This window comes from Somniosus microcephalus, chromosome 34 (assembly GCF_052327205.1).
Source record: "Somniosus microcephalus isolate GS21.2 chromosome 34, FLI_Smic_1.0, whole genome shotgun sequence".
NCBI lineage: Eukaryota > Metazoa > Chordata > Chondrichthyes > Squaliformes > Somniosidae > Somniosus > Somniosus microcephalus.
In genome coordinates, this window is record NC_141020.1 from 17,984,894 (window position 1) to 18,002,306 (window position 17,413).

General features: G+C 44.6%; 1 protein-coding gene across 2 annotated transcripts in view; it reads right to left on the bottom strand.

Annotated features, from left to right (window-relative positions):
• Window positions 1-17,413, bottom strand: part of LOC147096844 (mitogen-activated protein kinase-binding protein 1-like) — a 104,049-nt gene that overhangs the window by 21,486 nt on the left and 65,150 nt on the right. The window contains exons 22-24 of one of the 2 annotated variants that reach the window (XM_085973531.1): window positions 8,281-8,529; window positions 4,292-4,464; window positions 3,582-3,730 (exon numbers count right to left, since the gene is read on the bottom strand). In XM_085973531.1, the coding sequence (XP_085829657.1) occupies window positions 3,582-3,730; window positions 4,292-4,464; window positions 8,281-8,529 (571 nt within the window). Of the gene's footprint in view, window positions 1-3,581; window positions 3,734-4,291; window positions 4,465-8,280; window positions 8,530-17,413 lie in introns of both variants that reach the window. The other variant, XM_085973530.1, reaches the window with a different exon arrangement.

The window sequence follows — 17,413 nt, forward strand, 5'->3', positions numbered from 1 at the left end:
TCCAGATCATTAATATATATTGTGAATAGCTGGGGTCCAAGGACCGATCCCTGCGGTACCCCACTAGTCAATGCCCGCCACTCGGAAAAAGAGCTGTTTATTCCAACTCTTTGCTTTCAGTCTGCCAACCAGTTCTCTATCCAAGTCAATACCTTGCCCCCAATCCCACGTGCCTTAATTTTACACATTAAACCGATCACGATTTTGAACACGTCTATCAAATCTCCTCCTAACCTTCTCTACTCCAAGGAGAACAACCCCAGTTTCTCCAATCTCCCCACATAACTGAAGTCCCTCATCACTGGTTCCATTCTAGTAAATCGCTTCTGCACCCTCTCCAAGGCCTTGATGTCCTTCCTAAAGTGTGGTGCCCAGAATTGAAAACAATACGCCAGCTGAGGCTTAACTAGTGTTTTATAAAAGTTCAGCCAATGTTGCCAGTAATTTTTTTTGGATGCACAGCCCCTTTAAGGGGCTGCATGGCCCATTCACAATTTTGCATATGTGCAAAATACATTAGAAAAGCCAGTCCCGCAGGACTGGCAGAGAGATGCGCACCTTCCCACTATTTGGTGGCCTATAGTATACACCCAACAGCGTAATAGCTCCTCTATTGCTCCTCAATTCTAACCAAATAGAGTCTATCTTTGACCCCTCAACTACATCATCCCTTTTCAGTGCTGCAATAGGCTCTTTGATCAATACTGCCACTCCCCTCCATTTTCTGCTACCCTATCTTTCCCGAATACCTTGTAGCCAGGAATATTAAGTTCCTAATCCTCCCCTTCTTTGAGCCATGTGGCAACTTGTGCCTGCCGCTCACCAACCTTACTTATCATGTTACGTGCATTTAAGCACATGCACTTCAAACCCATCTTAGACTGCCTTGCATTTACCCACTGTCTAATCCCTCCCATTTCTGAACTATTCATTATGCTAGTGCTACTCATACCTCCCAATCCACTGTGCATCTCTATTCTCCTCTCAAATGTTTCATCCTGGTACCTATCCACCTGCCAAATTAGTTTAATCCTTCCCCTACAGCACTAGTTAGTCTCCCCATGAGGACATTGGCCCCAGCCCTGTTGAGGTGCAACTTGTCCATCTTGTACAGGTCCCTCCTACCCCAGAATTGGTCCCAATGTCCCAGGAATCCAAAGCCCTCCTCCTGCACCATTTCTCCAGCCATGCATTAACTTGTTTTATCCTACTATTCCTATACTCACTAGCGCGTGACACTGGGAGTAATCCAGGGATTACTACCATTGGAGATCCTGCTTATCAACGTCCTCCCTAGCTCCTCGAACTCTGACTGTAAGACTTCAACCCTTTTCCTTCCTATGTCATTGTTTTCACATGGACCACAACTTCTGGCTGTTCCCCTTCTCCCGCCCCCCCCCCCTTAAAATGTTGTGCACCTTCTCAGTGAAGGTTAACTTAACCTGAAATAACAATGCAACAGATTAACTCAAATGGTTCCATTCTAGTAAATCTCTTCTGCACCCTCTCTAAGGCCTTGCTGTCCTTCCTAAAGCTCCAGTACAGCTATAACACTGGCATCTATCAGACAATGTGGAAAACTGCCCAGGTATGTCCTGTCCACAGAAAGCAGGACAAATCCAATCCGGCCAATTACCACCCCATCAGTCTACTCTCAATCATCAGCAAAGTGATGGAAGGTGTTGTCGACAGCGCTATCAAGCAGCACTTGCTCACTAACCTGCTCAGTGATGCCCAGTTTGGGTTCCGCCAAGACAACTCGGCTCCAGACCTCATTACAGCCTTGGTCCAAACATGGACAAAAGAGCTGAATTCCAGAGGTGAGGGGAGAGTGACTGCCCTTGACATCAAGGCAGCATTTGACCGAGTGTGGCATCAAGGAGCCCTAGTAAAACTGAAGTCAATGGGAATCGGGGGGGGCGGGGGAAACTCTCCACTGGCTGGAGTCATACCTAGCACAAAGGAAGATGGTTGTGGTGGTTGTAGGTCAATCATCACAGCCCAAGGACATCACTACAGGAGTTCCTCAGGGCAGTGTCCAAGGCACAACCATCTTCAGCTGCTTCATCATGACCTTCCCTCCATCATAAGGTCAGAAGTGGGGATGTTCGCTGATGACTACACAGTGTTCAGTGCCATTCGCAACTCCTCAGATAATGAAGCAGTCCATGCCCGCATGCAGCAAGACCTGGACGACATTCAAGCTTGGGCCGATAAGTGGCAGGTAACATTTGCGCCACAGAAGTGCCAGGCAATGACTATCTCCAACAAGCGAGTGTCTAACCACCGCCCCTTGACATTCAATGGCATTATCATCGGCGAATCCCTCACCATCAACATCCTGGGGGTCACCATTAACCAGAAACTTAACTGGACCAGCCACATAAATACTGCGGCAACAAGAGCAGGTCAGAGGCTGGGTATTCTGCGGAGAGTATCTCACCTCCTGACTCCCCAAAGCCTTTTCACTATCTACAAGGCACAAGTAAGGAGTGTGTGATGGAATACTCTCCACTTGCCTGGATGAGTGCAGCTCCAACAACACTCAAGAAGCTCGACACCATCCAGGACAAAGCAGCCCGCTTAATTGGCACCCCATCCACCACCTTAAACATTCACTCCCTCCACCACCGGCGTACCGTGGCTGCAGTGTGTACCATCTACAAGATGCACTGCAGCAACTCGCCAAGACTTCTTTGGCAGCACCTCCCAAACTCGCGACCTCTTCTACCTAGTAGGGCAAGGGAAGCAGGTGCATGGGAACATCACCACCTCCAAGTTCCCCAAGTCACACACCATCCTGACTTAGAAGTATATCGCCGATCTGTCGTCGCTGGGTCAAAATCCTGGAACTCCCTACCTAACAGCACTGTGGGAGTAACTTCATCACACGGACTGCAGCAGTTCAAGGCGGCGGCTCACCACCACCTTCTCAAGGGCAATAATGCCAGCCTTGCCAGCGACGCCCACATCTCAAGCGAATAAAAAAAAAGTTGCCACCGAACAGCAGCATGTAGATGAGGAATAGGAGAGGGCTAAGGATTGTGCGCGGGGAGGGGGGAGGAACACCTGAGGTAACTGCGCAGGAGCAGGAAGAGAAGCCATTGCGGGTGATTCTCTGGCTATGACTATAAATAAGAATGGAACCGTTAAAATATTCTTCAGTGTGTCAAAACACAGTGCCTGGAAGGACCAGGTTCAATAGGCTGCAAGGTATACAGCAAAAGACAGAATTAACTAATCATTTAATCCAAAGCTGCTAACTTTAACAAGCATGGGTGCTCAGCTGCACGGAAAAGATACTGCAAGTTCTTCGTACAGCTACGCTACGACCACAGTTACTACAACACTTGATCTACTGCATAGTTATTAGCTTTAATCTGTAAATCCTGTAATGACATGCCTTTGAGATTCCTTTGAGCTGCTCCCATCTCAATGCAGGCAGGAGCAGAAATGACCGCCTTTAGTGTTGCCAATGAACTGGGCAACATAAACCAGTAATACAAGATGCAGTATTAGTATTTAAGATGTATTTAGTGTTAAAGCCCCAAACATGTTTGTTTCCATCAAGGGTCTCTCACCATCCTGTTGTTGTTCATTGCTGGAGGCGTGGCTGCTGCCCGAATCCATTGAGTAGGCACTGTCGGGACTGTTCTCCACTGAATGCACAATCTTCCAGTCAGAATCACCCTCCTGTAGTTTCTTTGGTGGCTCTTTTACTTGATAATCACTGCTGTGGAATGAGAGATATAGTCAATGTACAATGGTTACAAACCACTGGGGTCTAGGGGCGGTTCAATATGGATGCCTGAACTGAACATTGTGGAAAACTTACTAAATGTTGGGATTAAATATACAAGTTTTTTTTGTATTGTGTAACTTTCTATCCTCCTCACTTTGACATCTCCTTGTGCCTTCCATGACCAAATGCAAGGATAGCTGCCTGTAGTGACTTATTCCCATTACCTTCCGCCCTGGAGGAAGTGGGGTGCTAACCTCTGTTTAGCAGCTCCCTTGCTAACAGTCCATCTGAGTTGTTAAGTTATTGGTAAACTTGAAATCTACTCCCAGTGATAACACATTTTAGATGGGGAAGCTGGGTCATTCCTCATTAGCTCCAGTCTACAATAGAGTTTGTATTGCATATGATAAATGCGGGACTTTATGAAGCAGATTAGAGGCAAGAATAGATTGGTTTAAGGTTTGACCAGCTCTATGGAGAGGGTGTTTGCTTTTGATGCCAGAAAGCAATTTTAGCATTCAAATATTTAATCGTGCCCAGAATACATACTTCTCTGTGCTGCTGGAGTGGTCATCATTCTGCACTGGGTAAAACATTGGGACACTTGGTTCAGTCTCTGGCGTATCCATCTCCTGGCAAAATGTATTCTCTGCATCCTCCAGGCAAATAGAGCTTGGCCTTCCCACAGAATCTCTTGACAGAAGGCTGGGGGATAACTCCATCTAAAGCAATAAAATTCTTAAATTATATAGAAAGTCTAACATGGTCTTAATCCTGAGGTACATTACTCTTTTGGAGCATATATCAAAATGCTGTGGCAAAGAATGAAACGGTACCAATTCATCCCATTATTTCCGCAAGATCTTTCCAATATTGGCCATTTTAGAAGATGAAATGCTTCCTCACAAAACTGGTGAGGAAATAGGAAGACACTACCCTGTGCCAGTCACGCACATCTAAAAGCTGCTTACAGAGGAGATTTCTACCTCAATTATGCTCACACTAATAACTCTGTTGTTTCGACTGTTCTATTTAAATTTACAATAGGGTCCACACGTGAACTTAGATCTGGCAAGCTATTTAACTATAGGAATAATAGTGATTCATAGAATTACATAGCAATTAAAAAAGCAACCAAAATTCTTTAACATTTATAAGCAGCAGAATCTTTGCAATTAATCTCAAGAAGCTTAACATCTCTGTATTGTGAAGCATATCAAGATTCCATAATTCATAGAAATATTTAGAGAACATTATTTTAGAAGCCCAAATTTCTAGTCTTTCATCTAGAGTTTATATAAACATTGTACAGGAAACTTTGGTTTATCCGGAGGTTGTATGTCCAGAAACCTCGATCTACCGGCAGAAATCAGGAGCCGTTTTGTTAGGTTTTTTTTCTTCTCGTGGCTTTGTTTTCAACAGTCGGGCTCTGGAAAGTCTCTCTGAAGCTGTTGCTAAGCTACAGAGACGCTTCCAAGGTACGGGCCGACTGTTTACAAGCTGTTGCTAAGCAACAGTGTTTGTTGTCAGATACGGAGATGAAAACCTCCGTATGCTTCAACATTAACTTTGTATGTCCGGCAGTTTTGATAGATCGGCAACAGCTCGGTCCCGTCGCTCCGGATATAACAAAGTTTCCTGTACATTGAAATATTGACAAATATTACATTTACCAAAACAATTTAAAGCTTCAAATGAAGAATCCCAAATTTCAGTAGAAACTGGAATTTGTTAGACTACTGAATGTTAAGTCTTGAATAAAACTGGTCTCTGAACTGACTTTAGAAAAGCAAATGAGTTGACAGAGACACACAGACACTTCATTAATCTAGCTCTACAATTGGAACTGAAAATACATTACATGGTGCTGTTTCTTCATCATTCCCTGCAGGATCCCTGAAGCCATCTCACTTAATGCAAGATTTAACAGTCCTACAATCCACTTTAGACCTTGCTCTCAGCTCGTGTATACAAAATGAATACTGCGTGATGAAATTGTTCAAACCCCACCCGGCATTTCAGCAATGTGAATCCTGTAATACAACAATTCATATTGGGAGGGCCCAAACCATACATTACATCAGCAGTCTCAATTAGCCACTGATGGAGGACAGTCAGGATCTCTGGCAATCCACTTTAGGACATTTTCCTCCCAGGGGGATATGAACAGACGAGAGGAAGCAAGTCTACAGTAACCCCTTTGAGCAGTCTCCTTGCATCATTGTATTAGGCATATCAGTTACACTTTAATAGCATATGCCCTAGTTTATGGGCTCACTACTTAACTGGAATGCTGCTTTTACAGTAACACTTGCTCAGGTACCAATTTCTCGTGGGTATGCAATATAAAAATATAATTTTATAACTGCACCAAGAGATTACCTGGAATGGGGAGCTGCACCTAGCTCGGTTAATGCTGTTGTGAAGTAGCCTACTGTGGAATATATGATGTGGCTGTCCAAGAACTTTCACTCCAAGATTTTCCTTCTCCCCCACTGGAGGAGTTGGGGAGGGGGAGGGGGGGGGGGAGGGGGAGGGGGAGGGGGGGGGAAGAAAGATGCAAACAAGTACTTGATCCTCACTTGATAATATCTCCCCATGACGTTAAGACTACTAGTAACATACATTGCTTTGGAGGGGAATGCAGGAGGGAAACTGAAAACACAGTGTTCCAAAAATAAAATGTGACTTTCTTATTCTTTGCTATGGGTTCTCAATCTTAAATGCTCCAGTAGTTCCAAAATCCATCGGAACATTTTGTCTAGGGTTTTCTGCTTAGATGCACTTATTTTAAAATATGGATAAACATGTGCCACAAGGGAGGTTGTCACTACAGTAGCACGCTTGATTAAAGCCCCTCCCCCTTCTTTTTGGAGTTTCCCTCCCCAACACTGGAGGCTGAAGATTGACTTGCTTTATTACAGAGCAGCACAAACTCTCAAGAGCAGCACGGTCACCTAGCTGTTCGATTCTTCCAATGGCTGCAAAGCGGAGACATTTAATTGCGAGTATAAATCTGCATTCGACCCAACCAGCTTTTTCACCCCCCTTTAAAATATCATAATTCAACAAATAGAACATTTAAGGTTACTAAAACACCCCAAGAAATGTGAACGTACAAATCTTGCATCAGCAGGAATTTTAATACCAGCTGACCTCCTGTGATGTTTCACATGGAAAGAAAAGTGGATTCCTGTAAATGTGCTCGCCGTTCACTCAAATTCTCCCTTTCTCTGTATGTCACCAACGCTTTCTCCAATTCGCATCCTCGTGCGACTGAAAATCACATTCAAAGTTAAGGAATGTTCATATTCTATCAGCTAGATACACGGACTGGAAATTGTGGATTAATCATAAACAGAGTAACTCAGTTCGATAAAGAATGTTCCATGTTTAAAGTCTAACAGTTAATGACTCCATTTTACAGTTAGTGATCTTGGAAATAAGGGCAATTCGGAGAGGAATGCATGGCGCAGTTGACTTTTGGATTTTTCATTAGCAGAATGCTTCTGGACTGTATATACTTTGCAATGCAAGGTTGTAACAAAATTAAGTAATTCATTCATTACTGTAAAGAAGTTCCTCCCTCTCCCAAACACATGGTTCCATCCTCAGTTAGAGATTTATGTATCCTACAGGGCAGCTTGCTGTTTTGATAATAAAGAATAAAAGTTTTAAGATGTTTAAGAATGCTTCCAGGCAAGTAATTTCAAGTCTGAAACACCAACATTTACCACCATTTTTCATAAGCTGGATAGAATAATTTAAATCACTTTATATATAGACTGTTCCTTGAAGTGTGACGTACAGGGAAATAAGACTCCAGTAGGTCAGTTCCTGAAAGGGGTAAATACCTATTTTTTTGGCAGTCTTTATGGACAATGTAGAGAAAGGTTTTAAATAGTGCTCAGTGTTACAGCTTCACTGAAATATGAACTGAGCATTTAACTTGTATGCTTAAGAAGCTTTAGATGACATTTTGAAAATGAGCAATTTACCAGAAATTAAAATGACAATACATAACGGTTATGTCATCATGCAACAAATATGTTGGCTACCATGCCAGTATTTGTCTATAATGAGCCGCTGCCAACAAAAGCAAAATAAAACCCGACACACGAGCAGCATAACTCACCAGAGGGCAACTTTAAATTGTGACGTATAAATGGTTAGAAAGCAGTAGAACTTCATTCTGGTGAGCAGGTCCCTGGATCCTCTAAATCAGGTTGCTACTTTTAATCATCCCATTGTACCCAGTATTCTCTATGCAAGGGAAAACAGACTTGGTCATCACCAATCCTGTCCCTCACATAGAAGATCAAGAGTAGCAAACACTCCACAGGCTTGGATTCTATAGCAACTAGATTCTGCATCCAGGGGAACAAAAAAAACTTAATTTATAGACCATTATAAGCACTTCCATCTAATTAGACTCACATCCATGTTAGCTCCACATATGCAGGTGTGTAACTCATTTATTGGGGACCATTAGTCGTCATTACCGACCTTCAGCTATTACTAGTTAACAGTGCACTGACCATCTCAAGGAAGTTATCCAGGTTTCGTGGTCCAAAGTTGTCCTGTTCCTCTAAACAGCTGCTTGGCAGCCCCCGTGCCACGGACACACTGCCAGGAGTTGGGGTTGCACAGTACTCCTCCAGCTCTCTCCTTCCCAAGATAGAGTGAATTAGATCTTTGTCCATTCTCTCTGCCCATCTTCCTCGTGGCTGGAATGCCTCCACGACGTTACTTCCTGTTCTATCCTGCACACATCCGTCGCCCGCCTCCTGCAACAGATGTTGAAGAAAAAAGTGAATTCCTTAGAAAATCTTTGCCACTGAATTAACAATGCTATAAAACTCCCATCACAATGCACCATTAACCCAGGTGTATTGGTTGCCTCCGTGATTTTCAGGACAGAGACCTCACCCCTGAAGTCTGAAGATCACAGCTGGTTAGATGCAGCCCAGTTCTCTCAATATTCAATTGGTCAGTTTATCTTTGCCTCAGATCTTGAGGATTTATAATTTTACACTTTAATTTTTTTTTAAACATTTGCTATCTTCACAGATTTTTCGCACAAATGCTTTTCCTTTGTTCCAATATTTTTCAATTCAGAATGCCTTAAATGCCTATCCACACCGAAGGGCAGAGCTAGCTTGGTAAACTGCTAGCATATGAAGAATGGACTCTCCCAATGGCTTGACAGCAAAATACTGCAGATGCTGGAAATCTGAAATAACAACAGAAAATGCTGGAAACACTCAGCAGGCCAGGCAACATCCATAGAGAGAAAATAGAGTCAACGTTTCGGGTCAAACCCTTTGTCAAGACGGAAGGCCAGGCTGGGAGAAAACAAAAGGGGTTAAGGGTTACGGAGAGAAGGCGGGGACGGGATACTGAATTAAAGGATCAGCCATGATCTCATCGAATGGCGGAGCAGGCACGAAGGGCCGAATGGCCTACTCCTGCTCCTATCTTCTATGTATCTATGTATCTATGTAAAAGAGAAGTGAAGAGACATTCAGAGGTATTCAAAACGAGACGAGATGGTGATAGGACCAGTGGAGACAAAAGACGGCTATAGATTAGGTGTGAAATGCGCCGGCAGAATGGGAGACAGCTGCCATGTGGGAGAGCGAGAAAAAAAGGAGGGGGGGGGGGGGGGGGAAAAGGTGTGGATAAAAAGAGTAAAAATGTAATGAGGGCCGAGGTTATGATCTGAAATTGTTGAAACATAGAAGATAGGCCATTCGGCCCCTCGAGCCTGCTCCGCCATTCAATGTGATCATGGCTGATCATCCAAACTCAGTACCTGGTCCCTGCTTTCTCCCCATACCCCTTGATCCCTTTAGCCTTAAGAAATATATCCAACTCCTTCTTGAATATATTTAATGAATTGGCCTCTACTGCCTTGTGTGGTAGAGAATTCCACAGGTTCACCACTCTCTGGGTGAAGAAATTCCTCCTCATTTCTGTCCTAAATGGCCTACCCCTTATCCTTAGACTGTGACCTCTGGTTCTGGACTCCCCGACCATCAGGAACATCCTTCCTGCATCTAGTCTGTCCAGTCCTGTCAGAATTTTATAAGTTTCAATGAGATCCCCTCTCATTCTTCTAAACTCCAGTGAGTATAAGCCCAATCGACCCAATCTCTCCTCATACGTCATTCCTGCCATCCCAGGTATCAGCCTGGTGAATCTTCGCTGAACTCCTTCCATGGCAAGAACATCCTTCCTCAGATAAGGCGACCAAAACTGCACACAATACTCAAGGTGTGGTCTCACCAAGGCCCTGTATAACTGCAGCAAGACATCCTTGTTCCTGTACTCAAACCCTCTCGCTACGAAGGTCAACATGCCATTTGCCTTCTTAACCGCCTGCTGCACCTGCATGCTTACCTTCAGCGACTGGTGCACAAGGACACCCAGGTCTCGTTGCACTTCCCCTTCTCCCAATCTATTGCCATTCAGTTAATAATCTGCCTTCCTGTTTTTGCCACCAAAGTGGATAACCTCGCATTTATCCACGTTATATTGCATCTGCCATGCTTTTGCCCAATCACCCAACCTGTCCAAATCATTCTGGAGTTTCTCAGCATCCTCCTCACAGCACACACGCCCACCCGGCTTTGTGTCGTCTGCAAATTTGGAGATATTACATCTAGTTCCCTTGTCTAGATCATTAATATATATTGTGAATAGCTGGGGCCCAAGGACCGATCCCTGCGGTAACCCACTAGTCACTGCTTGCCACTCGGAAAAAGACCCGTTTATTCCAACTCTTTGCTTTCTGTCTGTCAACCAGTTCTCTATCCAAGTCAACTCGATATTGAGTCCGGAAGGCCGTAAAGTGCCTAATCGGAAGATGAGGTGCTGTTCCTCGAGCTTATGCTGAGCTTCCGTGGAACAATGCAAGAGGCCGAGGACGGTGAGGTCTGAGTGGGAGTGGGGCGGTGAATTAAAGTGACAGGCGACCGGAAGCTCGGGGTCATCATTACAGACTGAACGGAGGTGTTCCGCAAAGCGGTCACCCAATCTGCGTTTGGTCTCCCCAATGTAGAGGAGACCACATCGTGAGCAGCGAATACAGTATACTAGATTGCAAGTACAAGTAAATCGCTGTTTCACCTGGAAGGGGTGTTTGGGGCTCTGGACAGTGGGAAGGGGAGAGATATAAGGGCAGGTGTTGCATCTCCGGTGCTTGCACGGGAAGGTGCTGGGCGAAGGGGAAGGGGTGCTGGGGGTGATAGAGGAGTGGACTAGGGTGTCTCGGATGGAGCAGTCCCTACGGAATGCTGAAAGGGGAGGGGAGGGGAAGATGCGTTTGGTGGTGGGATCACTTTGGAGGTGGCGGAAATGGCGGCGGATGATCGGTTGAATGTGGAGGCTGGTGGGGAGAAAGGTGAAACCCCCAATGGCTCAGTTAATACAAAAGATAGTGACTAGAATTACATGGAACATACAGCACAGAAACAGGCGTTTATGCTCCACTCGAGCCTCCTCTCATCCTTCCTCATCTAAGTCTATCAGCATAACCCTCTATTCCCTTCTCCCTCATATGCTTATCTAGCTTCCCCTTAAATGCATCTACACAATTTGCCTCAACTACTCCCTGTGGTAGTGAGTTCTACATTCTCACCACTAACTGGGTAAAGAAGTTTCTTTTGAATTCCCTATTTGATTTCTTTGTGACTATTATATTAATGGCCTCTAGTTTTGCTCTTCCCACAAGTGGAAACACTCTCTCTTTATCCACTCTATCAAAACTTTTCAGAATTTTAAAGAGCTCTATTAGGCCACCCCTCAGCCTTCTCTTTTATAAAAGAGAAAGTGACTCAGCCTGTTCATCCTTTCCTGATAGTATAACCTTGCAGTTCTGGTATCATTCTTGTAAATCTTTTTCACACCCTCTTTAGTGCCTCTATAGCCTTTTTATAATATGGCGATCATAACTGTATACAGTATTCCAAGTGTGGTTTAATCAAGGCTCGATACAAGTTTAGCATAGCTTCTCTACTTTTCAATTCTAAAAATAAACCCTAGTGCTTGGTTTGCTTTTGTTATAACCGTATTGACCTGCACCACAACTTTTAGTGATTTGTGTATTTGTACTCCCAGGTCTCTTTGCTCCTCTACCCCATTTAGATTCTTATTTTTTAAGTAATAAGTGACCTCCTTATTTTTCTTACCAAAATGTAATACCACACTTATCTATGTTGAAATGCATTTGCCAATTACTTGCCCATTCTGCACATTTATTAATGTCTTCTTGTAATTCGTCCTTCTCAGTGTTGACTATCCCTCCTAATTTGGTATCGTTCGCAAATTAAGAAATTGTACTTTTAATTACAAAGTCTAAATCGTTAATATAAATTGTGAACAACAGTGGCCCCAGTACAGTGTCTTCTGGGGCTCACGTCCCACCTTTTGCCACTCTGAATAGCTACCTTTTACCCTTGCTCTCTACTTTGTCTTTCAGCCAGCCAGTTACCCATTCTGCTACTTGTCCCCTGACCTTATTCATTAGCCTATTATGTGATACCTTATCGAAGGCCTTTTGGAAATCTAGATAAGTTACATCTACTACATTATCCTCGTCTACTCTCTGTTACCTCTTCAAAGAATTCAACGAGGTTGGTCAAGCAAATCTTTCCCTTTTGAAATCCATGTTGACTGTTCATTATAATATTTTTGGTTTCTAGATGTTTTTCTATTTTCTATTTAGTAGGGATTCCATTATTTTTCCTTCTACCAATGTTAAGCTGACTGGTCTATAGTTCCCTGGACATGTTCTATCTCCCTTCTTAAATATAGGTATAACGTTAGCTATCTGCCAGTCCTCTGGCACTACACCTTTTTCTAATGAATTATTAAATATGTGTAATAGTGCCTCTACTATCTCTTCCCTAGATTATTTTAGAATGCGCAGGTGCAATCTGTTCGGATCAGGGGTTTTATCCTCCGAGTTTGATTCGTTTATTTAATATTTCTCCTCATTATATTTTAAATGCGGTTACATCATTTCTAATCTCATCTCCCGATGTCATGTCCATTTGATCCATCTCCCTGGTAAATACAGAAGCAAAATTATTTTATATTCCTGCCATTTCTCTATCGCTGCCTGTGATTTTATCCTGACCGTTCCTTAATGCCCCTATTCCCATCCCGACATTACTTTTTTTTTTATTTATGTGCCTGTAGAATATTTTACTAGTGTGTGTTATGGTCCTTGGTAATTTAGTTTCATAGTTCCTCTTTGCCTTCCTAATTTTTTTTGACTTCTCTCCTAGTCTCTTCATATTCTCCCTCGTCGTGCTCTCCTCTTCTGTACTTGGTGTATGTCACTTTCCTTACCTCAATTTTTCCCTTAAGTCTTGATTCATCCATGGAGTCTCTTCAGTGTTTAGTTTGTTCTTGTTTTTTAGCAGAATATATTTTTCCTGTGCTCTAGTGAACACCGTTTTAAATGTTTCCCATTGCTGTTCTACATCATTGTTTGCAATATTGTTGTCCATTTTATTTTCCCACGTTCTATTCTCAGCCAGCCAAATCAGCTTTTCTCAAATCGATTACCCTGGTCTTTGTCATGCTTATGTTCTGCTCAATTATTGTCCTAAACTATATTATATTATGGTCACTATTGCTTAGACGTTCCCCCTTTCACTTCTCTTGTCTGCTCTGGTTCATTCCCCATTACCAGATCTAGCAGCAAATCCTCCCTTGTTGGGCTCCTTGCATACTGGGTTAGAAAGGTGTCCTGTACACACTGTAGGAACTCCATTCCCTTATACTCTTTACCTACCTCTTCTGTCCAATTAATTTCAAGGAAATGTATCGCATGTTTGATTTTGGTTAGTCCTGGGTTGTCCAATTTTAGCTGGTGTCCTACAATTGGCCTCACTGTCCCTGGGATCGGGATGGCACGATCAACCAAGGCTCCTGCTCTCAATAACAGTGCAACGCTTGCTGAAAAATGCAGAGGTGTAGGATACAAGGCGAGAAAAGAATAACGCTCAACTGTTATGTCCCCCATGACTAGTGAGCTAAGAATTACTGTCTTGGTTCATATATGAATCATCCCATTGGTATGTAACAGAATGCAGGCATGTAACTGCACCTCCGCACAAGTCAGTGCTCTCTAGAGAAGGGGGTGGAGAAAGAATTTAGGAGAATTACAATGTTTTAACTGAAAGGATCTGATATCATTGACAATTTTTAAAATGTCTTCCACAACACATACAACCTCTTTCCACATCCCCAGAATATTTTAAACATCTATTCTCTACCAGACTGAATATAAAAAGTTTAGAGGGGACGTGAAAAAGGCAATAAGAGGGGCAAAGAGAGAGTATGAGAAGAGATTGGAAGCTAACATAAAAGGGAATCCAAAAGTCTTCTGTAGGCATATAAATAGTAAACGGGTAGTAAGAGGAAGGGTGGGGCCGATTAGCGACCAAAATGGAGACCTATGCATGGAGGCAGTGGGCACGACTGAGGTACTAAATGAGTACTTTGCATCTGTCTTTACCAAGGAAGAAGATGCTGCCAAAGTCATGGTGAAAGGGGAGGCAGTTGAGATACTGGATGGGATAAAAATTGATAAAGAGGAGGTACTAGAAAGGCTGGCTGTACTTAAAATAGATAAGTCACCAGTACCAGATGGGATGCATCCTAGGATGCTGAGGAAAGTAAAAGGTGGAAATTGCAGAGGTACTGGCCATAATCCTCCAATCCTCCTTGGATACAGGGGTGGTGCCAGAGGACTGGAGAATTGAAAATGTTACACCCTTGTTCAAAAAAAGGGTGCAACGATAAACCCAGCAACTACAGGCCAGTCAGTTCAACCTCAGTAATGGGGAAGCTTTTAGAAATGATAATCCGGGACAAAATTAACAATCACTTGGACAAGTGTGGATTAATTAAGGCTAGCACGGATTTGTTAAAGGCAAATTGTGCTTAACTAACTCGATTTGAGTTTTTTTAATGAGCTAACAGAGAGAGTTGATGAGGGCAATGCAGTTGATGTGGTGTACATGGACTTCCAAAAGGCGTTTGATAAAGTGCCACATAATAGGCTTGTTAGCAAAGCTGAAGCCCATGGAATAAAAGGGACAGTGGATACAACATTGGCTAAGTGACAGGAAACAGAGAGTAGTGGTGAACAGTTGTTTATCGGACTGGAGGAAGGTACAGTGGTGTTCCCCAGGGGTCAGTACTAGGACCAGTGCTTTTCTTTATATATTAATGACTTAGACTTGGGTGTACAGGGCACAATTTCAAAATTTGCAGATGACACAAAGCTTGGAAGTATAGTGAACAGTGAGGAGGATAGTGATAGACTTCAAGAAGACAGACAGGCTGGTGGAATGGGCGGACACGTGGCAGATGAAATTTAACGCAGAAAAGTGCGAAGTAATGCATTCTGGTAGGAAGAATGAGAGGACGACATATAAACAAAATGGTACAATTCTAAAGGGGGTGCATAAACAGAGAAACCTGGGAGTATATGTGCACAAATTGTTGAAGGTGGCAGGGCAGGTTGAGAAAGCGGTTAAAAAAGCATACGGGATCCTGGGCTTCATAAATAGAGCCCAGAGTACAAAAGCAAGGAAATTATAACGAACCTTTATAAAACACTGGCTCGGCCTTAACTGGAGTAGTGTGTTCAATTCTGGACACCGCACTTTAGGAAGGATGTGAAGGTCTTAGAGAGGGTGTAGAAAAGATTTACATGAATGGTTCCAGGGATGAGGGACTTCAGTTACGTGGATAGACTGGAGAAGCTGGGATTGTTCTCCTTAGAGCAGAGAAGATTGAGAGGAGATTTGCTAGAGGTGTTCAAAATCATGAGAGGTCTAGACAGAGTAGATAGAGAGAAACTGTTCCAATTGACGGAAGGGTCGAGAACCAGAGGGCACAGATTTAAGGTGATTGGCAGAAGAACCAAAAGGCGACATGAAGAAAAACTTTTTTACTCAGCGAGTGGTTAGGATCTGGAATGCACTGCCTGAAAGAGTGGTGGAGGCAGACTCAATTGTGGCTTTTAAAAGTGAGTTGGATAAGTACCTGAAGGAAAGAAATTTGCAGGGCTACGGGGAAAGGGCGGGGGAGTGGGACTAGCTGAAGTGCTCTTGCAGAGAGCCGGCACGGGCTCGACGGGCCAAATGGCCTCCTTCTGTGTTGTAACCATTCTATGATTCAACCAAACTTTTCATGCTGGACACATAAGTCACACTAAGTGTGGTAAACCACTGTAGTTCACTGTGTTCACTGTTGTTGTTGTCGTTCACTCTTGTTTCACTGTTATGCCTGACTATGCCTCAGCTGACTCCGCCCCTGGGCTACCGAGTATAAGAGCGGCCGCATGGCAGCTCCTGGCATTCGGTCGTCCACTAGAGGCATAGTCCTGATCTGTCTGAAGTGCAATTCAGTAGTTAATAAAAGCCTGTTGTTCTGAACTCTGCCTAGCCTTTTATTAGAATTGATAGCGCATCAATTTTATTAACTACTGAAAAAAAAAAACGATGCTGCAGATTCTTAAGATCAAGTGCCTGGAACTCGACCCGCAAGAACCGGACTCGACTGCTAAGTTCTCGCACTGGCTGCACTGTTTTGAGTCCTTTCTGACTGCATCCGGCGAGACCGTCGCCGCCGATGCCGACAAGCTCAGGGTGCTGAACTCTAAAGTAAACCACCGAGCTTTTGCCCTTATCCGGGACGCTACGAGCTACCAGGGGGCTATCGACATCTTGAAGGAGCAATACGCACGCCCGGTCAACTATGTTTACGCAAGACATCTCCTGGGGTCTCGCAAACAACAGCCCGGGGAACCCACAGAAGCATACATACGGGCGCTGAAGGAACTCGGCCGAGCCTGCGAATGCAAGCAAGTAACAGCCACGGAACATACGGAGGAGCTCATCCGGGACGCCCTCGTGGCGGGCCTCAGGTCCACTCACACACGGCAGCGACTGCTGGAAAGTAGCGAGCTCGACCTGAAGAAGGCGATTTCACTCACCCTCTCGTTGGACGTAGCCCACCGGAACATGGAGGCCTACTCCCCGGACCGCGCGGCCGCCTCATGGATGCCGCAGCCGCCGCCACCTTGGGACGCGGCGCCGCCACGGGCCCTGGCCTCAACTGCTGCAGCGATGTCCCACCCGAGCCAGAAATGTTATTTCTGTGGCCAAACCAAACACCCCAGGGCGCGCTGCCCGGCGAAAAACGCTGTCTGCTCTGCCTGCGGTAAGAAGGGACACTACGCTGGCGTCTGCAGAAGCCAGAAGACCCCTACCTCCAGCAGCGCCGCGTGCGATTCGTGGGAGCGGCCATCTTGCCTCCCTCCAGCCTCGTGGGGATCGGGATCGTCATGGGCGCCGCCATTTTGTCCTTCCTCTCCGACGCCGCCATCTTGTCTGCCATTCTGCCAACGGGCCCCCGACTCACCCACCGCCGCCTCACCGGGGTTCTACAGCGACGCTACCGACTCCACAGCGGCCTCCATCACGCTGGATCAATCCAGACCCCATCAGCTAGCCAGGTCCACGATGGACATCCAGGTAAATGGCCGCGCCACAACTTGCCTTTTGATTCCGGGAGCACGGAGAGCTTCATACACCCTGATACAGTACGGCGCTATTCTCTCTCGGTCCGGCCAACGTGCCATCG